Source organism: Varroa destructor, unplaced genomic scaffold, assembly GCF_002443255.2.
Source record: "Varroa destructor unplaced genomic scaffold, Vdes_3.0 BEIS01000006.1, whole genome shotgun sequence".
Lineage (NCBI taxonomy): Eukaryota > Metazoa > Arthropoda > Arachnida > Mesostigmata > Varroidae > Varroa > Varroa destructor.
Window position 1 is genome coordinate 5,118,988 of NW_019211459.1, and position 18,317 is coordinate 5,137,304.

The 18,317-nt window shown below is 42.7% G+C and overlaps 1 protein-coding gene and 1 long non-coding RNA gene across 2 annotated transcripts in view; one reads left to right on the forward strand and one right to left on the reverse strand.

Annotated features, from left to right (window-relative positions):
- Positions 1-17,424, forward strand: part of LOC147754775 (uncharacterized) — a 34,847-nt gene extending 17,423 nt beyond the window's left edge. Inside the window, exons 2-4 of the long non-coding RNA XR_015330183.1 lie at positions 13,924-14,170; positions 14,401-14,461; positions 16,600-17,424. This is a non-coding gene — a long non-coding RNA (uncharacterized LOC147754775). The remainder of the gene's footprint in view (positions 1-13,923; positions 14,171-14,400; positions 14,462-16,599) is intronic.
- On the reverse strand, positions 15,694-17,298 carry LOC111253405 (histone H3-like). Its single transcript, XM_022812742.2, has 2 exons — positions 17,048-17,298; positions 15,694-16,331 (listed from the first exon to the last, which is right to left on the reverse strand). Exons 1-2 carry the CDS (start codon positions 17,296-17,298, stop codon positions 16,172-16,174), a joined length of 411 nt encoding a protein of 136 aa, XP_022668477.1. The 3' UTR covers positions 15,694-16,171.
- Positions 17,425-18,317: the final 893 nt, after the last annotated feature.

An 18,317-nucleotide genomic window follows, 5' to 3' on the forward strand; every position in this document is an offset into this window, starting at 1 on the left:
ACTGGGGTGAAAGTAGCTCCAGCGGTGGATCCCGAATGAGCAGTTCTTCCCCCTGAAATTGTTGATGCTGGGACAATGACCGCCGGGTTGATTGCCATTCCGTTGGGCGTTACTGGGGGGTGCGGTTGCTCACCGGGGGTTACGTGCAACGGTCCTTGTTGATGCTGAACATCACCCGTTATTGGACTGTAGATTCCTGGGGCTCTCCCCGTATTGCAGAGAACAGGAACGGTGAAAGTTCCTGCTCCACCTAAAATGGGTTCACTTCCACTTAGTCGAGTCACAGGAATAAAATCTCCAACGCTGATAATTCTATATGTGTCGGCAAACTGATCTACAGGATTTGAAAGTCGATGTATTGTACCGTCGGCAGTGATCGTGATGGTATCAACAAGGGGTATATTAGCAGCCGGCGAGGGGGTGGAAGGACGGAGGCAATCCTCTAGGTTACCAGGATTAGCGGTTTCGTTGCAGCTACTGGTTTCGCTCTCTTCTGACTTGACAGGAGCTGTTCGTTTGGCTGACCCTGGATTGGTGTCCGCTGGAGCAGAACTTGCGGACGATTCGGTCACAGAGCTCGAACATCGTCCGCATGTACTACTGTGCGTCCTGCAGGGGCCATGCTGAGCACAGGATGTGCGTGCACTTTGTATCCTTGGATTAGCTCCTTGTGGGCCGAGACTCATTGGGCAGCTGGCCTGGCTTACAGCAGCAGGAGTACTGTTACAGACATTATGAGCGACGTTTTCACAGCTACAAGGCTGCACCGCCAGAGAAGTGCTACTCTGACAAGGTTGGCTTTGTGCGCCCAAATGACTACCCGGCATACATGTGCTTCGCAAACCTGCATTGTGCATACAAGTGGCGAGTTGGCCAGGATTGCTCTGCCACGAAATTTGAACGTTATTTGGGTCAAAGCTGTAAGTATATGGCTCCATGGTCGACTGATAGTGAGCTGGGTTTTTATGTCCCATTGAACCGCATGTAGGCATGCTGAATATTCGTGGCTGCGGTCGATACGCTACGCCGCTGTACGGAGAAAAATATTGACCATACGGTATTGCACTGTAATTTCCGTTACTTCCCACATTGGATCCGTAAGGGTTTGGGACGAATCCGGTGGAACTAAACGGCGCAGGTATATAACCAGCTAGAGAAAATGGAATGCCGCAATACACGCCGTACTGATATGGACTTCCACGAGCATTGCTAGCACCAACGTAGCTCGGACCACCGTAGCCAGTAGAAGGGCTGTATGTTCCGGTTACATACGACGATGGGCTGCCGAAGCTGTTGTAGTTGCTTATCATACTGCAGGAACCACCATTAGTTGCGCAATACGAATTGTATCCGCCATTGGGATTAAATCCGAGTATAGCATAGCATCCAGGCCTGTCACTGCCGGGAAAACCTAAAGCACGAGGATTCGGTCCAGCTATACTGAAACTGCCTGGGCAGCGGAAGTCGCCACCATGACCTAGATAGATGTCGTGAAGGGCATTATTGGCGGCATTAACTAAGTAAGCCATGAGCTCGTCACCGCCTCGAAGTGGGTCTGGATTATCTCTGCGTGAATAGTATCTGGGTAGCTGGTAGTTGCCATCCATCGAATACACTACCCGCTTGCACTTATGCCGTATTTAGTATTAGAATTCTCTCCCTTTCTTTAGAATCTTACTCATTAAGCTTTCTACTTGATCAATCAACGATTCGTTCTAGATCAAAAACGCTTTGTTTCGTTGTTTTCGCAAACAACTTACAGCTACTCAAGGTATAACAACAATTCAGATTAATAGAAGCGTGCGTTAATTTTGCATCTACATGCAGCGCGCAAAAATCCAAACTGCTAGCGGTAAGCAGCTCGCTGAAAAACCGGCAAATAAAATCCATAGTAAAGCTCAATCGACTAAGATGACGCGACTATTTTGAAAAGTTCTACTTACAACGTAATCGTGAACTTTCCTTTCAATTGACTGACCAATGGCCATTTGTAACCAATAGCCTTAGTATCTACTTGCTGATAATGGCGTACCGAAAAAAGTACGGACAAGACTATTGGCGATTAGCCAAGATAGGACCTTGATGATCATGTTAATGAATTTTCTTTGTTTTTCAATTTGTAACTAAGCCGTAGTTCCGCACATTAGCGCAAATGGCGTCTTACCTATGTGCTAACCATCGGTAATAGCTCTTGAACAATGTACACCCGACGTATTGAAAAATAGCCTATGTAAAAGTTTGGCTGCCTAGCAGGAATCTCTAACACTGATGGCCACAGTTTCACTTTAGATTTTGTACGTTTTACATTGTCCCTTGCTTACGAGTACTCTAAATTGATCATTTCGCTTAAGTAAAAGCCAAGCTCGCTCTATCTTATCAAAACAGGTGGTTGAAGGCTGGGTTGAAGCCCCACGATTGATATTATGTTGATCCTATGTGTTGCAGGTTAGAACGCGCTGTTGGAAAGCGACTGAAAATTATTAACGGACTACTTTTTTTTTTTAATTGAGTTTAAACTATGGTTTAATTGGATCTCCCATTGAAAAGCCGAAGCAACTCTAAATTTCCTAGTTATTTTGTTACTCGACTGGCTGACATGCCTCCGCACACTTGTGAAAAGTGTGTTTCTATTTACCAGCTTCATCATGTACAGCTTAACAAAGCAGCCCAGCCCAGTTACAGGATCGCTATCAACAAAGTAACACCATCAAAGTAACACGTTACTTAGTAAACAACAGTAATACAATAGGCTTTATTGTTGTTGTTGCTGTCTTGTTGTGTTGTCTCGTCTGCTCGTTGGTTGTACGTCTCGTCGTGGGGCTTTTCTCAATCTAGTCATCGTCAATGTTTGGGACATTCTGGCGTGACCACTTCCGGTTTTGATTTCAATAGTGCGATTGATTTCGAAACGTTGACGTTCATTGGATAATACAGCTGCAGTTCTCTTCCACTACTTTTCCTCTTTACCCTCCAAGGTTAAGCACCCCGCCAGATCTGAATGTTCCATGATTATACGCCTGGCCGGGGTTATAAGCACCACTCATGTTGTAAGCGCCAGGATTTACTGCAATCGGGTTGTAGGCTGGGTAACCAATAGCTCTAGCGTTGAAAACGCCTGGATTGTAACCGCCGGTGAAGTACCCAGCAGGAGTTGGTGGCCCAGACACTGGGCCGTAGGGTGTGCTACTAGGTGCTGCACGGTTATAAGGACTGGCGTTGAAGAAGACAGCAGGGCTGTACGCGCTAGCTGTGTGATTAACAGACGCATATGGCCTCGGGGTCGGAAGCGTGCAATTGGGTGCATTGGAACTATAGCCGCTGCTACGGCTTCCGGTCCGCTCGTAGTTTCCGCTTGTAGGAAAGAAGACGGAACCGTGAGCGGTGTGCGAGTACGGGCGCTGGGTGTCGGTAAATCGAGGTTTATGATTCGCGGAGCCGCCACTCTGGGTCGGTGCAGTCTTCTGGGTTGCCACACGGTCTTGCGTCTTAGGCAATGAGTCTAGACATTCATCAAGAACATTTGCGACACCTGCAACAAGCTCTCGCCCGCCGCGCAATGCGCCAATTCCACCATTCGGCGAACAAAATTGCCCCGAACTGTTTCCGTTCATCACCAGTTTGTCGTGTCGCTTGCCTATCGCCGACATTAACTACAGGTCCGATTCAGTAAACCCACTCTTATAGTCCTCTCTTCTTACCTTGATACAATCGCGTCTAGCAACATAAAATCATACAGCAGTCACTGTTTCGTTATTTGAACCTAAAATGTCTATTAGTCGCTGACTTTTCGTCGCTCCCTGTTTAGCTGTGCGTTAAAATGACATAAGCTAAATTGGAAAATTTAGTTGAGTGAGGCTACAGCGAAAAAGGATTTTAGAGGACGTAAATTTGACTGAGGTTGCTTTTTGATTGAAACGACGAGGATAAATAATGGATCTTTTCGAAGCAATAGAGTACTAGGAAATACGTTAATTCGCGGCGGGCGGTTGTATGTGAAGCAAGTAAATTTACATAAGACACCAATGACGTATTAATGGCGGGTCTGGGACCAACAACGCTGAATTTCAGCTATGCTGGAAGGCTTACCGTGGTTTCACACTGTGACCGTATGAAACCGAGCCGCATTTTTTGGCCCCCTGCAAATCGCCTGTGAGAGATATCTTGCCTACCTGAAACTAAATAATATTAAGACAGCCAAAAGCATATAGCGAGTGCATCCCCGTAATATTAGCGTAATGGCCACCATTAGAGGCACAGTATTGATGTCCTAGTTTTAGCTGATAGGGTCACAACGAAACACATATGAAATACTGAGATTATGATAGAAAAACACGTTCACAAAGAGATACTCGCTAAATTGGAAGATCACTTCTGGTATTTGATCATTTATTTCCAAATTATCGATGCAAAACATATTTAAATAGCTAGTAGCATACAATGCGGTCCTAAGGTTCATTTGCAGCTCTGAATAGTAAAAGGATCGACGAAAGCCTTCGAAAACGATACAAATTCATTATAAATTAGGTTTTGCTAAAACCATTGTTTATAGGCGTTCTACACGAATCAGTCAACTATAATGGCTAGGTAGAACTGAGCCGTTAAATTCATTGAATTGGACATGTTTCCGTTGTACTTCAACGAGGAAGTCGGTCGGATAAAGGCGCGAAAACTATCCGACAAACGATCCGTCGATGAGTCTACTACAGACCATTGTGATGATTCCACTACGATGCATCATGATTGGCCATGCCAGATGGTTGATGCTCATTTAACGTGGCTGAAAAACTTTTGGCTTGGTCTGACAGCGTTAGAATACAAGTTCAATCGCTTTAATATGGATTAAACTCGTTCAGCACCTCTGAGCAATTACTTTTAGGCGTAAAAGAAAAAAAGGAACTTATTACGTTCGTCGAATAGAACGTGGCTGGTGAAGAGAGAAACAGACAGGACCCAATTCAAACACCATAGCTGAAAAAAACAGTAACAGTCATTATTAGCAGGCCACGATACTAGGTTGTACATTGAACATGAGGTTATTACCGGACATGTCATGTTTATTTAAGAAACTCAAATTTATTATTACCACTACGACGCTACTCTGTCGCCTTCGAATAAATCCTTGACGTCCTAGTAACAGTCAGGTGCCTTTTTTCAATTCTTTATCCCGTTCGATTACACACTGAGTAGAAATAGTTCATTCACTGTTTTTACTTAACCTTTAGTATGAAAACACTGTGTGCAATATGATAAGGTTTCTTAGTTGTTGAAAAAAAAACCTATAATAGCATTTTCAGGCTCGTGCAATGTAGTATATAAGTGTGATCATTCTAGAAAGTTTCTTTTAAAGCATAGAATAACGAAAGGAAAATAGACAGACGACAGCCTGTAGTCGATTGCCTAAGTATCCTGAGCACATAGTTACGCTCCGTGGATTCGGTGTGCCATCAAAGGAAAAGTAGTGAAGCTGTGAGTGCGGTAGGGAACAAGGGTCATCGATGGAAGGCAAGAATATAGGAAAAGTTGGCGGCAGCAGTTTCGTCGGGGGAGATATCTTCACTCAACTTGTTGACGCGATAGACTCATTCCTTGGGTTTGGAGCCCACGATCCATGCGTGTATAAACCCTGCGCTTACGATCCTACGGAGTTTGTGCCTATTAGAGTATCAAAGGCCGAAGTAAATTCTAGTGAAACCAAGGAGGGCCATTCAGAATACGGAAACGTAAATTTAATTTCTTAGAATCTGTCTTAATCGCCATGGCACTTGACGTCGGTGCAGAAGTGCAGAAGTAAGATGCCTCCCTTAAGATTGGACGAACGTTTCAAGATAGTGTGTTGTCGATTCTCATGAGACAGCTCCTATCATGAGTGAGTAAATTATGTGTACGACTACACAACGTACCGTCAGATATCAAAATCCTGGCATACCCCGAGGACATGGACGATTTTGAGCTTCTATCTGCATTTCTAAAAATGGAGTAGACAGCGTTACGGGATTACGGAAACAACAAAATCAACGGAGGCCCACGAGCATCAATATCAACACAAATTGTTTCTTAATAATGGGAATTTCTTTTTAGACGTAACAATATATCCACCGATTAAGGCATTCTGTTAAAATAAGTATGCAGTAAAAATGTTTTATAAATGGCAGGAGGCATACTCTTAGGGTACCCTGCCTGGGTAGAAAACGCCTGCAAACCTGTGGCTTTCAGCTGGAGTTTGCATGTTTTCAGTGTTCTAGTACTGAAGTCAGCGCGTTACATGAAATCAACGCGTTACATAATGATCGTACATTGTAATAAGGAAATGAAACTCGTGATTATTTATGTATTTATGCATGGTTAGACCCGAACTTGGCCATTAATTATGCATGGCTAGACCCGTATTTGGCCCGTTGAGAAACGACGTTCTCCTCACTTTCAGCACGGTATTTTCTAGACGACGGCTTACTCAGGGAGAGTACCTGCCAGTGACTGGCAGCTTCGCTCCTTGGTCATTCTTAAACGACACGTATAAACGATTCCATGATAAACTAGATATGTGTATGCGTTCAAAAATACTTGTGTTATGCCTATTTCCCATTGTAACATAACTTAATAATATACCCACTTCCGATTCTGATTACGTAGAATTTGTAAAATAATATACCCACTTCCGATTCTGATTACGTAGAATTTGTAAGAAAAATGGAAAACAATCCGCAATGGCCCTCCTTGCAATGGAAAACAATCCAAAGGTCATTCGAAATAATTACGAACGAGTAATCATTAGTCTCTCAAATTTGAAGTAAGAATTAAATGCTATATGTACACCCTCTCTCTCTAATCTGAAGTAAGAACTAAATGCTATATGTACACCCTATCCCTCTAATCTGAAGTAAGAACTAAATGCTATATGTACACCCTCTTTCGTCGATTGTCAAGGAAAAAGTTTTTTGCTGCTGCTGCTGCTGCTGCTGTCGACGTGACACGATACGTACAAAATACGCAACTTCACTATGGTTTCAGCTGGTGGAGTAGTACAAAGCACTATTTTGGTAGTAAACGTGTAAAGCTTCGGACCCAAAACCAACATTGTTGCGGCACGATACCCCGTTGAGACTCAGTAATTCTGTAATTGAAAGTCCCTAACGCATGTACAGCATTGTACACCCTAATCGTCGTACTATTGAGAAGAATGATCCTATTGCTTCATAGGCTCTACTATTCATTGCAGAGGTTTTGGTATTAAATTTTCAAACTACATAAAAACAGCGAAAAGAGTGACCAGGCTCTGGCATTCTAAATTTGTATTCATAACTTCGTGTACAAACATTTTCTCCCCTACATAGGTCAACAAAAGATAGTTAACAATGCCATTGTTGCATATATGTATCGCGCACAGCCACTCAACATATCCTACCAATCGCCTATCTTTCCTTTCGCAAAAAAATATCGCAATATGGCAGACGTGCGAAGAACAATGAAGTCTTCTGCGCTACTACGTTTTTGGCAGAAGCACTAAAGTTCTCTGTACGGAACTGTCGTTAAACACTGCTATGGTACAGCTAGTCTAATCCTGTCAGAATTTGATACAATTCGGGTATTTTGACTGGAAAACAGTAAAGTACGGTATATTTTTATTGCACGATGGGTGTTTTCTTTTGTTGGTAAATTTTGGCAAGCGTTTCAGAGCTTAGGCCGGTGACTGTACAAGGTAACCAATGATATCGATACGGTACTTCAAGAACAATCCTGAAAAACTTCTCTCGCCGAAGATAATAGAGAAAAAAAAAATGCTTGTCTCGCTTTTTACCGTATTTGTACGTACACCATTTGGCCTGGATGGCCTAGCCGCAAACTAATATCATTCTATAACAGTGAAAAACGAAGTTAAACTTACACATCATTCGATTCAAAATTAGACGTTTTCTCGTACAGGCTCCTGATATCAAAGACTAATGTCTTTGTACCTATTTGGATTGACCTAGAAATTTAGGCCTATTGGTTTCATAATAATGTCAGTGCCGCTCCCGCTAAAAGACCAAGATGAACAAGATTCATCACCGTCATCAACAGGAGCACGGCAAGATTCTAATCAAACTCCTCAACTCTCGGGTCGACAGCCATCGCCAGCAGAAACACGAGCTAGTCTTGCACGTAAGCGTGCTAGAGGACCACTTCGGCCAACGCGAAAGCACTCGAATAGCGCTCCTACATCATCATCACTGACTCATCGTAGTATTAAATCACCTTTGATCGAAACCGCTCTACAACTACAAAAGAACAAAACAGCGCTTAGCTTAGCCGGAAAACAAACGAACACACAGCTAAGTTTAGGAGACGAGAGCTTGAGGGGGACATTAAGTGAGAATAAATTAAGTTCATCGTCAGCTAGAACGAGCTTACCTGAAATAAAATTATCAGTAACATCAGCCAAAACGCACTTGTCTACGGAAGAATCAAAAAATTCAGCTACACCAACTGCATCGGTAAAACCAGCGATAGGCAGGCCATCACCATCGACATCAAAGGAAATTTTGTCGATGAAAACGGACAGCACTCAAATAATCGCGAGAACTAAGCCGCCAGCGGAACCACCGAAAAAGGTTCCGCCATCACGAGGTGAGGACGGCGTCTTACCGGAGCAAACAAGCAAACTTCAAACAAACGATGCAAATAAGGACTCGTTTGTGGACACAGCGAAAGAAACCTGTTCCGCGGAATCCGTTAAAGGAAGCTCAGCGCTAGACCAAAGTAGGAGCAGTATGTTGTCGAACACGTTTAAGAGGAGATTAGGTGAGATTTCACGGAACGGCTCAGCGCGTGTTACGCCAGCGTCATGCGTGTCTTCTCGGGCCTCATCAGCAGACTCAATCAGACCTTCATCTACGGACTCATCAAATAGTCCAATGAAAACGTCTGCGAGTGAACCAGCGTTGCCTGGGAGACCAAGAGAGCGACTCCCACTCGACTCGAAACGCACCCGTTTTTGGAGATGGTTACTACCTAACTGGCGCCCCGAATCGATTGTCCAGGACGTCGTTATCCCTGCCGCGATCTACGCTGCGTCGTATATTACTGCTGAGATTATAATGGTCATTGTCAACGTCCTTGATCCCGGTGCACACTCACCAGATGTAGAAGCCTCTGGTAATGCCGGTCAGAAGCTGACTGAAGTTGCCCGGGCCGAACCAGTTCGAAATCCTGACACCTTCAGTGATCGGTTGGAATTTACCAATCCTGGCATTCACAATTCAGGTTTCTCGTAATACTTAGCAGTAGCTAACGGCCAAAAAGAAGAATGACGGATATCAAGCTGGTGCAAACCCAAAAGTCGACGCAACTAAATCTATCAAATATGCAACAAAATTAATGCGCTCGGATAGCGCCCAAACGTATTACGACCCGCTAAATATATATGCCCATAGACGTCGTAGAAACTTGTAGTAGTCACTGCGTGCCCAACAACCGCATCGTATAGTTGAATCTATCGTTGGAGTTTAGCTCGTATGCTTTTATTCGACGAACAATTGGTGACTATGTGGAACGAGTATCTAGGGGAAGTACTTAACCAGCGTGTACGAATTCTTCATGATAATATGCGATTCTGATTTTGCTTTGTATGCTCCTAAGGACAAAAGGTTGTGTGTATACTGCATAGGAACGCATTAGAACTCGTCACGAATTCAGGTTTCCTCAAGAACGTTGTCCTGAAGCTAACGACCACGATGACCATCAATCAACCAAAAAACGTTACCTACCTGGATTGTTAGCTTAGCAGGTGCTAAAGCGGTCCTTATTAAGAAAGATTTTAGAATTTTAGGTAGGACTGTAGCATGTAAGTAAACTTAGAATAGAAACTAGCCCTCAAAAGCTCCAAAGGTCGCAGCAGTCGGAAAAAGTTGATGCTATCTTCAGTTATTATTATTATTATTGAACACACAGCAATTACGTACGTGTGGCGGATGTCTGAACGGTGTTAATTGTCCTGGTGTTAATTGTCCTGATATACAGTCAAATGTACTTGATTGCATCTGCAATGCCTATTGCGCAATTAGCATTAGACGAAAGGACTCGCCTCCCGCATCTATTTAAATAGTGTTCAATGATGCCACCTAAGGTTAAGCTGCAATACAGAGGACATTTTCGACGTGGACGCTATGAGTGGAAATACGATCGCGTAAATGAAGCTCATAAGACAAACTTTCCGAGAAGATAACGATGCAGAAAATTCGTGCGCTAACATCCTACAGCGGAGTTAACATCCGGGATCAGCAGGATCCGAGTTGTGACCGTGCACTATTCTATCGTTTGATTTTAGGAAATATCGTCTATGGCCTGATATCTTTCAAAATTTTGAAAAGAGTATATAATAAGGACATACGTCGACATAGTTCTCTTCAATCTGACAAATAATCTTTAGCTTCAATTAAAAGTTCGCTAAGCCTTGGTCCATCATTGAAAGAAAAATTCAAATGTATGTATTTGCTATTCCATAATGCACAACGATAATTCCAATTTACTTTTGCATCGAAAATTGGAGTTATGATTTGAACACATTGAGTATTTTGGGATTTACCGGCGGACAACCTAAACGGTTCGAGTTTAACAGTTTTTACTTTCTGCCAGCAAGGTATTCAGCTGCCACCAATCAGCCGGCTGGGAAATTATAGTCAACGTTGATCCTTTTCGACAGTATCTTACCCGAAACATAAAACCATTACACCAAATGGCAGAATCAGCTACAAATCTCTTAAATGAATATAGGCCATTAATTGTTGAAAGAGCATTTTTCAGCTCAAACGTCCATAATATTCCTCGATGCCTATTCCAGAAGTGCATCGAAGTTGCATTGTAGTCCCGGGTCAGTCAGATCAACAGTCTGTTTGTCGATCAGCTGCTGTAGTGGACCCGCATTAAACGAATGTAATCAATTTCTTTAAGTCACCATCGGCAGTGGTATGGCAATCATCATTGGAAGTTACAAGGGTCATGTAAAGTCTACATAGCTAACCTACAATGTACGAGGTTTTCTACATTGATTGCACGCGAAGCCAGAAAACTTAACGGAACAGTAAAGTACGCACTTGTTTCAAGCACCAGACACATTTGTAATAAAACCAAACCCTTGCACGAAGCACGGCCATAGGGGTAAGTTACGCATAGAGACTGACGAAGGACTCCATGTAATAGATATGCTTGTCACCTTGTACAAGTATAATGGGTGAATTTATTCTTCACAGTCTGAGACAGTATTGCGGAGGTCCTTCATTTCGTAACGGCACTGTCCGAACGGCTCGAAAATGCTTGCATAATTAGCGCATTGAGTGATGTCATGTTTACTGAAAATGTACATACAGAAGGGTGAAACATACAGTTCCAGCTATGATAACAACTCCAGCGTAACTTGCCTAAAGGGAATAAGTACCGCTGATTGATGATAAGACCGTGCCTGCTTTTTCGTTCCAAGGGACTGATACTAGTTTCTTCATAGTTAGTTTACTATGGTATGAAAGACACCCTTATCGACGTCAGTGCCATCTCATTTATTTATAAGTGTTTACGTAAATTTTCCCTCCTGAGGAGCTTCCTGAAGCTGCTAATTATCAAGACCTAAGAATGGGACACTTCAATAGATCTACCATATATTTTTGTGTTTATGTCAGCTCTTTAGATTGCCATGAGTTTGTCAATGCAGTGACAAAATAGCGGGATTATCGTATCTTTTCGATATTGATAAATAAGACACCCACGAAGCCGCTGCATATGATGAGTGAATCGGCTGAAAGAATTCCCACACTGCTGGAAGTTTATTTCTCACGATTTGGGGTAAATATCTCACAAGCAACAGGCCAGCCAGGTGACTGTACACTGTTTAAGGAACTTGCAGGACTGAAGTTACATCAGCCCCGCCCCATAGCACGATATATTCAAGGGGAAGGGGGGAAGGGCAACGTCTACTGACTTGACTAAGAAGACTCTGCACAACGTGGAAAGCGAAATAGAAAATGTCGTGTATTTACAATAGGCAGGTCAGATTTTGCGTTTTGACATTTTTTCGTTATGCAAACAGCTTGTGATAATCTGATGAGAGTTTTTGTTCATGAAAAGGCCCAAAGTGAACCAAGTACTTGGATTTACTTAGAAATGACGGCTTACATCATTTACTTGAATTAAAAAGCTTCATTCATTTTTTTTTCATAAACACAAACGGTTCATAAAAATTCCTGATAATTTCACAGTTCATCAGTCTAGCTCAAGCCGCCGATTCAGCATAAGCAATTTATGCTGCAATTACTCTCGTATTTTCTTGTGACAAAACATAATCGTTGTTTCCACGTCTGTCATTACTATCGACGTACAAAGGGGGACTGCTATTGCACACTGAAGTTCTTCACGCCACAAAAAGGTCCTACAGGGGCATTTCTTGTACCTTAATTATGTCGTCCACTCCACTCGACTGAAGTAAATAATGTAGACGTTAATTTCAGGCATTTCTTGCAGATTTACGTTTTTTCGAATTGTCAAGGATCCAACGTTATATATTGACGAGCGGGTTACTTCCGCATACAAATAAAGTCAGCACGGAGTGAAATAGCCATCTTTGCTAGACATCGATAGATTCTAAACACACCTGATATGTGTGACAATTAAATTCGGTCCATAATTTATATCCCATAAATTGTCGTTACACAATGTATTGTATTTCTACTATTAACTTGCGTTATAAGTACTTAATTATTAACTGGCATAAAACTACGTTAAGGAATAGACATAGTAGATTTTAGGGGCAAAACCCCTTCTTCGTAACAGAAAAACAGGAGCAAGCAAAATCAATAATTTTTTTTTGCTAAATTTTAGAGTGTGCAGTTTATCATAGGGTTGCTATATTTGGACCAGGAGGCACATTTCACATAAATCGCTTGTGTACATTAATTACATCGGGCTAGTAGAAAGAAGTTTGGTCACGTGTAGAAAGACGTAGCTGTTTTGGTTCGTCTGGCAGAAATATGGGTACGGCTTAGAGCACGCCGAATGTTGATCTTAAGCGATAGGTGAGCCGACCTTTGCGGCCCGTTTTCGAAAAAATGCTCTGTCGTTCTTGAAGCGTAATAATAAGAATCTATAGGACTTCCCGGAAAAAAACAGAACCGTTCGCAAGCACATTGCCTTATATGAGCAATGCGTCAGCGCGGCGCAAGACCTGAGCGACATGGTGAAATATTTAGACGCAACCTGCCCTCCTGTATAATATTTGCTTCCGCTATACCAAGAAGACTATAGGGTTCGCTCAATCTTTAATCGTGTTTTGTCACTCTCTTCGTAGCTGCGGGCTAAAGCTAGTCTTATATTATAGAGACATTTGTAAACACTATCAATAGAGTTGCTATAAAAAGAAAATGTATTTAATCCAAACGTGACAACTAGGTCTATTGTATATGACTGTATACCATTTAGGTCGTATCCAGGTATCACTATCCAAATCTCCTAGATCAAAGATCGTAATACAGGTAATGGTACAATGAAATCGTGTCCCAGCGTCGTATCTGATTAACACTCGCTATAACTATCAGCACATCCAAGTGTTGCCTTCCCGTTCCCACGTCTATGATGTACATATGTATAGACGCCGAGGTCTATAAATCCGATATGGAATTAGGTTAAAATACGTTACTTGTATTCGTTGCAGCTCAAAATATCCAAAGAAGACAAATTTTCAGTAGGTTACAGTAATAATAATGGCCTTAGATAAGTTCAAACATCATCTCGCTGAACAGAAAATTGCCTCGTTACAAAATGTACTTTTGTCCGCACATCTGCACACATATGACAGCCCCCTTCTATACTAATATAACGCCGTAACTAGTTCACGATGTGCACATTTAGAACAACGAATTATGCTGTTATTACTAATGTCTCCATATCTAATAATCTGCGCAGTACCTCGGGACTAGTCAAGAAACAGATAACGCAAGCGTCCTCTATGACAAAGGTGTTCGCTCTGAAGTTTCTATTCAAAGAAAGGAGATCAGACGACGCTCATCAACAATCGGACTTGTTGGCACTGAAAAGTCTGGTGGCGACCCGGGTCGACAATAGTCTACCATACACAGAGTCAACTTGAGCCGTATATCAACTACGTAGGAAGGAAGAATTAGACCTGATCGTTAACGTAATACAATTCGATGTAAGATAAAACTTAATAGTAAATATTAAATGAAATAAATTTACCAGCAAGCCAACAATCATTTCGCCTTAGTTCTATTATTATAAGCTAAAGTTGTATAGGTTAACCTTCTTTTATTTATATAGCTTATATGTATGTATACAGAACAATGGTTATCTTTTGATAGAATTAGAAATTAGTATTAGAAAATCATAAATATTTAACCTTTCTTTGTTTTTTTTTTGTTTTAGTTTCAGTATTCCGAGCTAACGGAGCTCAGTGTGTCAGCTGTCTGATACGTATGCGCTATCTGTACGTACGTCATACGTCTAAAACGTTTCTATTCTTTGTGTCACGAAGACCCCCTCACGACACGGCTTGCAACTCTGGTGCCTACAGATAGAAAAATTCGTTAACGAGCTGCTTTACTATACTTAGACAGTTCTCACCTATACTTCATCTCTGCCACTGCCAAAAATCTTACGGCTCGAACTCGATCACTTCGATGTGGACGCTGCTTTTTGAACGTCATAATAGCAGTTTAACATAGAAATGTGGCCATCTTTGACGAGGATGACTTAAAGAGTCTTCACAACTTGAAGAGGACTGACTCGTAATATAAATGCAGCGACACTAGCAAATTATCTCATTATATTACTATTCAATTATAAGTTATTTTCTATCTTTTGCCTTCTACCGGCCCTCACTTACCCGAAATCCCTTTGATAATCTCGATTGTTAATTACGTGCTAGAACTCGGATGTCGATGGAGGGTAAATACTGAGCCAACGACTAGCATACATCCAAGACAAAGGTCCCTACAAATGCTAAACAAGCACATAACAAATAGTAGCCTGAACAACAGAATTACTTGTAGCTACTCATGCAAACTTGAACACCGCTGCCTTATGTTGCATGAGAATATCCTGATTCCCTGAAATGTCCCAAGCATATTGGATGCATGCATGCAACGTACCAGGATACTGTGCCTGAAAATTTCGTCTAAGCTGTTGTATGATTGCAAGATATTTTAAAGAAAAAGACATTGCTGCGGCTCTTAAGAGGGAAGTTCGTGTCCTCTAATCAGTCCTGCTAGACAATGTGGGCCTATGACTGTGCGAGCTGTTCAGTTGCCCATGCTAAACACTAGATAACGTTCAAAATATAGGACGAATAGGTGAGGAAAGTTTTCTGCTGAAAGGTATCGTCGACAGACAACTTTAGCTGGAAGAAGATCGACACGCGTTAACTTGGGCCCAAGCAAAAACAGAAACAATTACCCTAAGTGCTCTCGATTGTGACACATGTGACCGAAAAATTTGAAAGACGCCTGTTTGAAATATATCGCTAGAAATGACTGCCTCTTCCCTAATCCTATGATTACGAATAGATTTGTGAATCATGCTCAGTCTTCACCAGAAAAGCATTCAGTCACAGAGTAATAGCTACATTGTTACACTCGATAGTAGATTATGATCCACAGTCAATTCCCGATCGTATAAAATCATGTAGTTTCCTGCCGAAGGAAGACAAAATCAGGCGGATGATATTCGTCGCGTAAAATTTTTCGTTTATTTAAAGTGTTCGAAGCATAAAGCAAGGCGCTCCTATACACAATTGACGTCACTCCCAGTCCATTAATTATATTCAGTTTAACGTTTCCGATTATCAGCGTTACACAATACAAGTGGCTCGCATGGGAGGTTTGGTGTTACGCAATGTTTTGCTGGTCGATGTTTTTCTCGCTGTCATTCTGTCTGTGTATTCCTGTTTCGATCACCTTCATGTTCAATGGGTTCTACCATAATATGTACAGTTTTAACGAAATTAATAGCTTTCTACCGCAATCGCTATTGCCATTGCTACTTTCCGTTAGCATGTGGATACAATGCCTACTCACATGCCGCTCATTTCTAGATTTGTTTGCCCCGACGTGTACCTTCATCCTGATCGGGGGTTGAGGTTGTAAACGATCGCCCAGGGGTTCGTCGACTCGGGAACACCGCCACCTGCACTAAATACTTAGGCGCGTTCGCCACGGATTCGCCGCGCTAGTTGGATGTCTTTGGGCATTATGGTAACCCGTTTGGCGTGAATAGCACATAGATTTGTATCTTCAAACAGGCCAACGAGGTAGGCTTCGGCGGCTTCCTGCAGTGCCATGACGGCGGACGACTGAAACCTACACGAGACACAATCACATACGTTTTTGGTAAAATGCAACTCGTGTTAGGTGGGTATACGGAAGCAAACTAGACGCTAGTGATAGCAAACTGACGGATGGTAGCTAACTTGTCTTGGCCGAAAACAAGTCACAATTCGAGCATGATTGCCCATTCCAACAAACGCATCTAGCCAATTACTTCGCACCGAAGAAAACATCGCACGAAAATAATCGAGGCTATTGGTAACTTGTTGTTTTTGCCATTTTCAACATCACACGCTTACAGAATGCACCGTAAGAAAACGAATCATAACGTCTCCACGAAATAAAGGGACATAGGTGACCTTGACCGTCACAACCGGATACAGCCGCCGCCGCCGTCGCCGCCGCCGCCGCCGCCCCCGCCCCCGCCGCCGCTGCTGCTGCGAAATATAATAAAACTAACTGCCTTCTCTTTTTGTATTAAAATTTGACTTTTCTTTAGCAAAGTAGATGAACCATAGCAGGTGAAGGACGGTCGGAAAGGCCTACGTCACTTACTGGTATCTCTCATCTGTGAGGTTACACAGTCTGAAATGCGGTCTTTTTTCTTTGAAAAGAAAAAAATCTTTGAGCCACTTTATGTAATCGTCCGTAAACCCCGCAGCGCGTTACTTCTAGACATTATATAATACATGAGTAAAATCAAAAGTGCCACTGTCCTATAACCTTCTTTACTGCTAATCTGAGCTTACCTGAGATCCGTCTTGAAATCCTGAGCGATTTCGCGTACCAGTCGCTGGAAGGGAAGCTTTCTAATAAGGAGCTCGGTGGACTTTTGGTATCGACGAATTTCGCGAAGGGCAACGGTGCCTGGTCTGTAACGGTGTGGCTTCTTCACACCGCCGGTGGCAGGTGCTGACTTGCGAGCGGCCTTTGTAGCCAATTGCTTTCGAGGAGCCTTGCCTCCAGTCGACTTACGAGCTGTTTGCTTTGTACGAGCCATGGCTACGACGTGTAGGCCTCAAAGCGCCTTGCGTTGCTGCTTAATAATACGAACGACGATATTCCTTCAGTTAGCCTCGAATAGTGTTGCACTACGATGCGTCTTTTCGAGAGTCCGACAGCGAAATGGTGGCAGGCGTAACTGCCTACGCGGTCCGAGGAGACGCCCTCGGCTAGCGGGGCTTTTCGCTCTACTCAGGCTCGTCGCTGGCGTCCACGTGCACTGATCGTCACTGTAAACGTCTGCGGTAACGAGCATTGCTACGCATGTAACGTGTTGGTTTCAGTCAGCAAAACGTGACGTGAATTAGTGAATGTGGCCATTTGAAGCTTGAATAGCGCTGCTCAAATGCCAGCGATAAGACGAAGAACGATAGTGTTAATTGAAAATAAAGGCATATAAAGAAGGTAATACGGCATAATGGATCGCATCAACATGAGCAGTGTCCGTGATGGATACTGAAAATAAGCTGTTTTGGAGTCACTGCCGATGCGGCATGTGGTCATAGTAAAGTTGCGCTATTCTGCATTGGCATCACTAAAACAATTCAATATATGGCAGAACGGGTGTCAGATATTTCCTAAATGTAGAAACATTCGCATAAGCAACGCCACGCCCGCTATGACATTCATTGGTTACCCGCTAAACGTGATATGAATCAATTATTTGCTTGCAAAAGATCTCGGTGAGGCAATGCGTACTAACTAATAATCCGCCGCTTAATCAATCAGCTGTTGAGGTTTTGGTGAATCTGAAGATTTGTCGAAGTTGAGATTTGACAACGCTAAACATTTCGCTCAATCGCTGCCTCAATAAGGCCATCATAAGACTGATAAGTCGTGTCAGTATACGATTTCGCCATAATCACTGAAGGCGATTCCATAATGCACTGGGACTGACATTTTTCAGCAGTCTGGGTCTTAGGTAATTTAGTCGCGCAGCTCCTTTGAACTTGGTCTGGTAGTGAAATAAAATGATTTCTGGATCTAGGCAGTGTAGAGGAAAGACAACACAAGTTA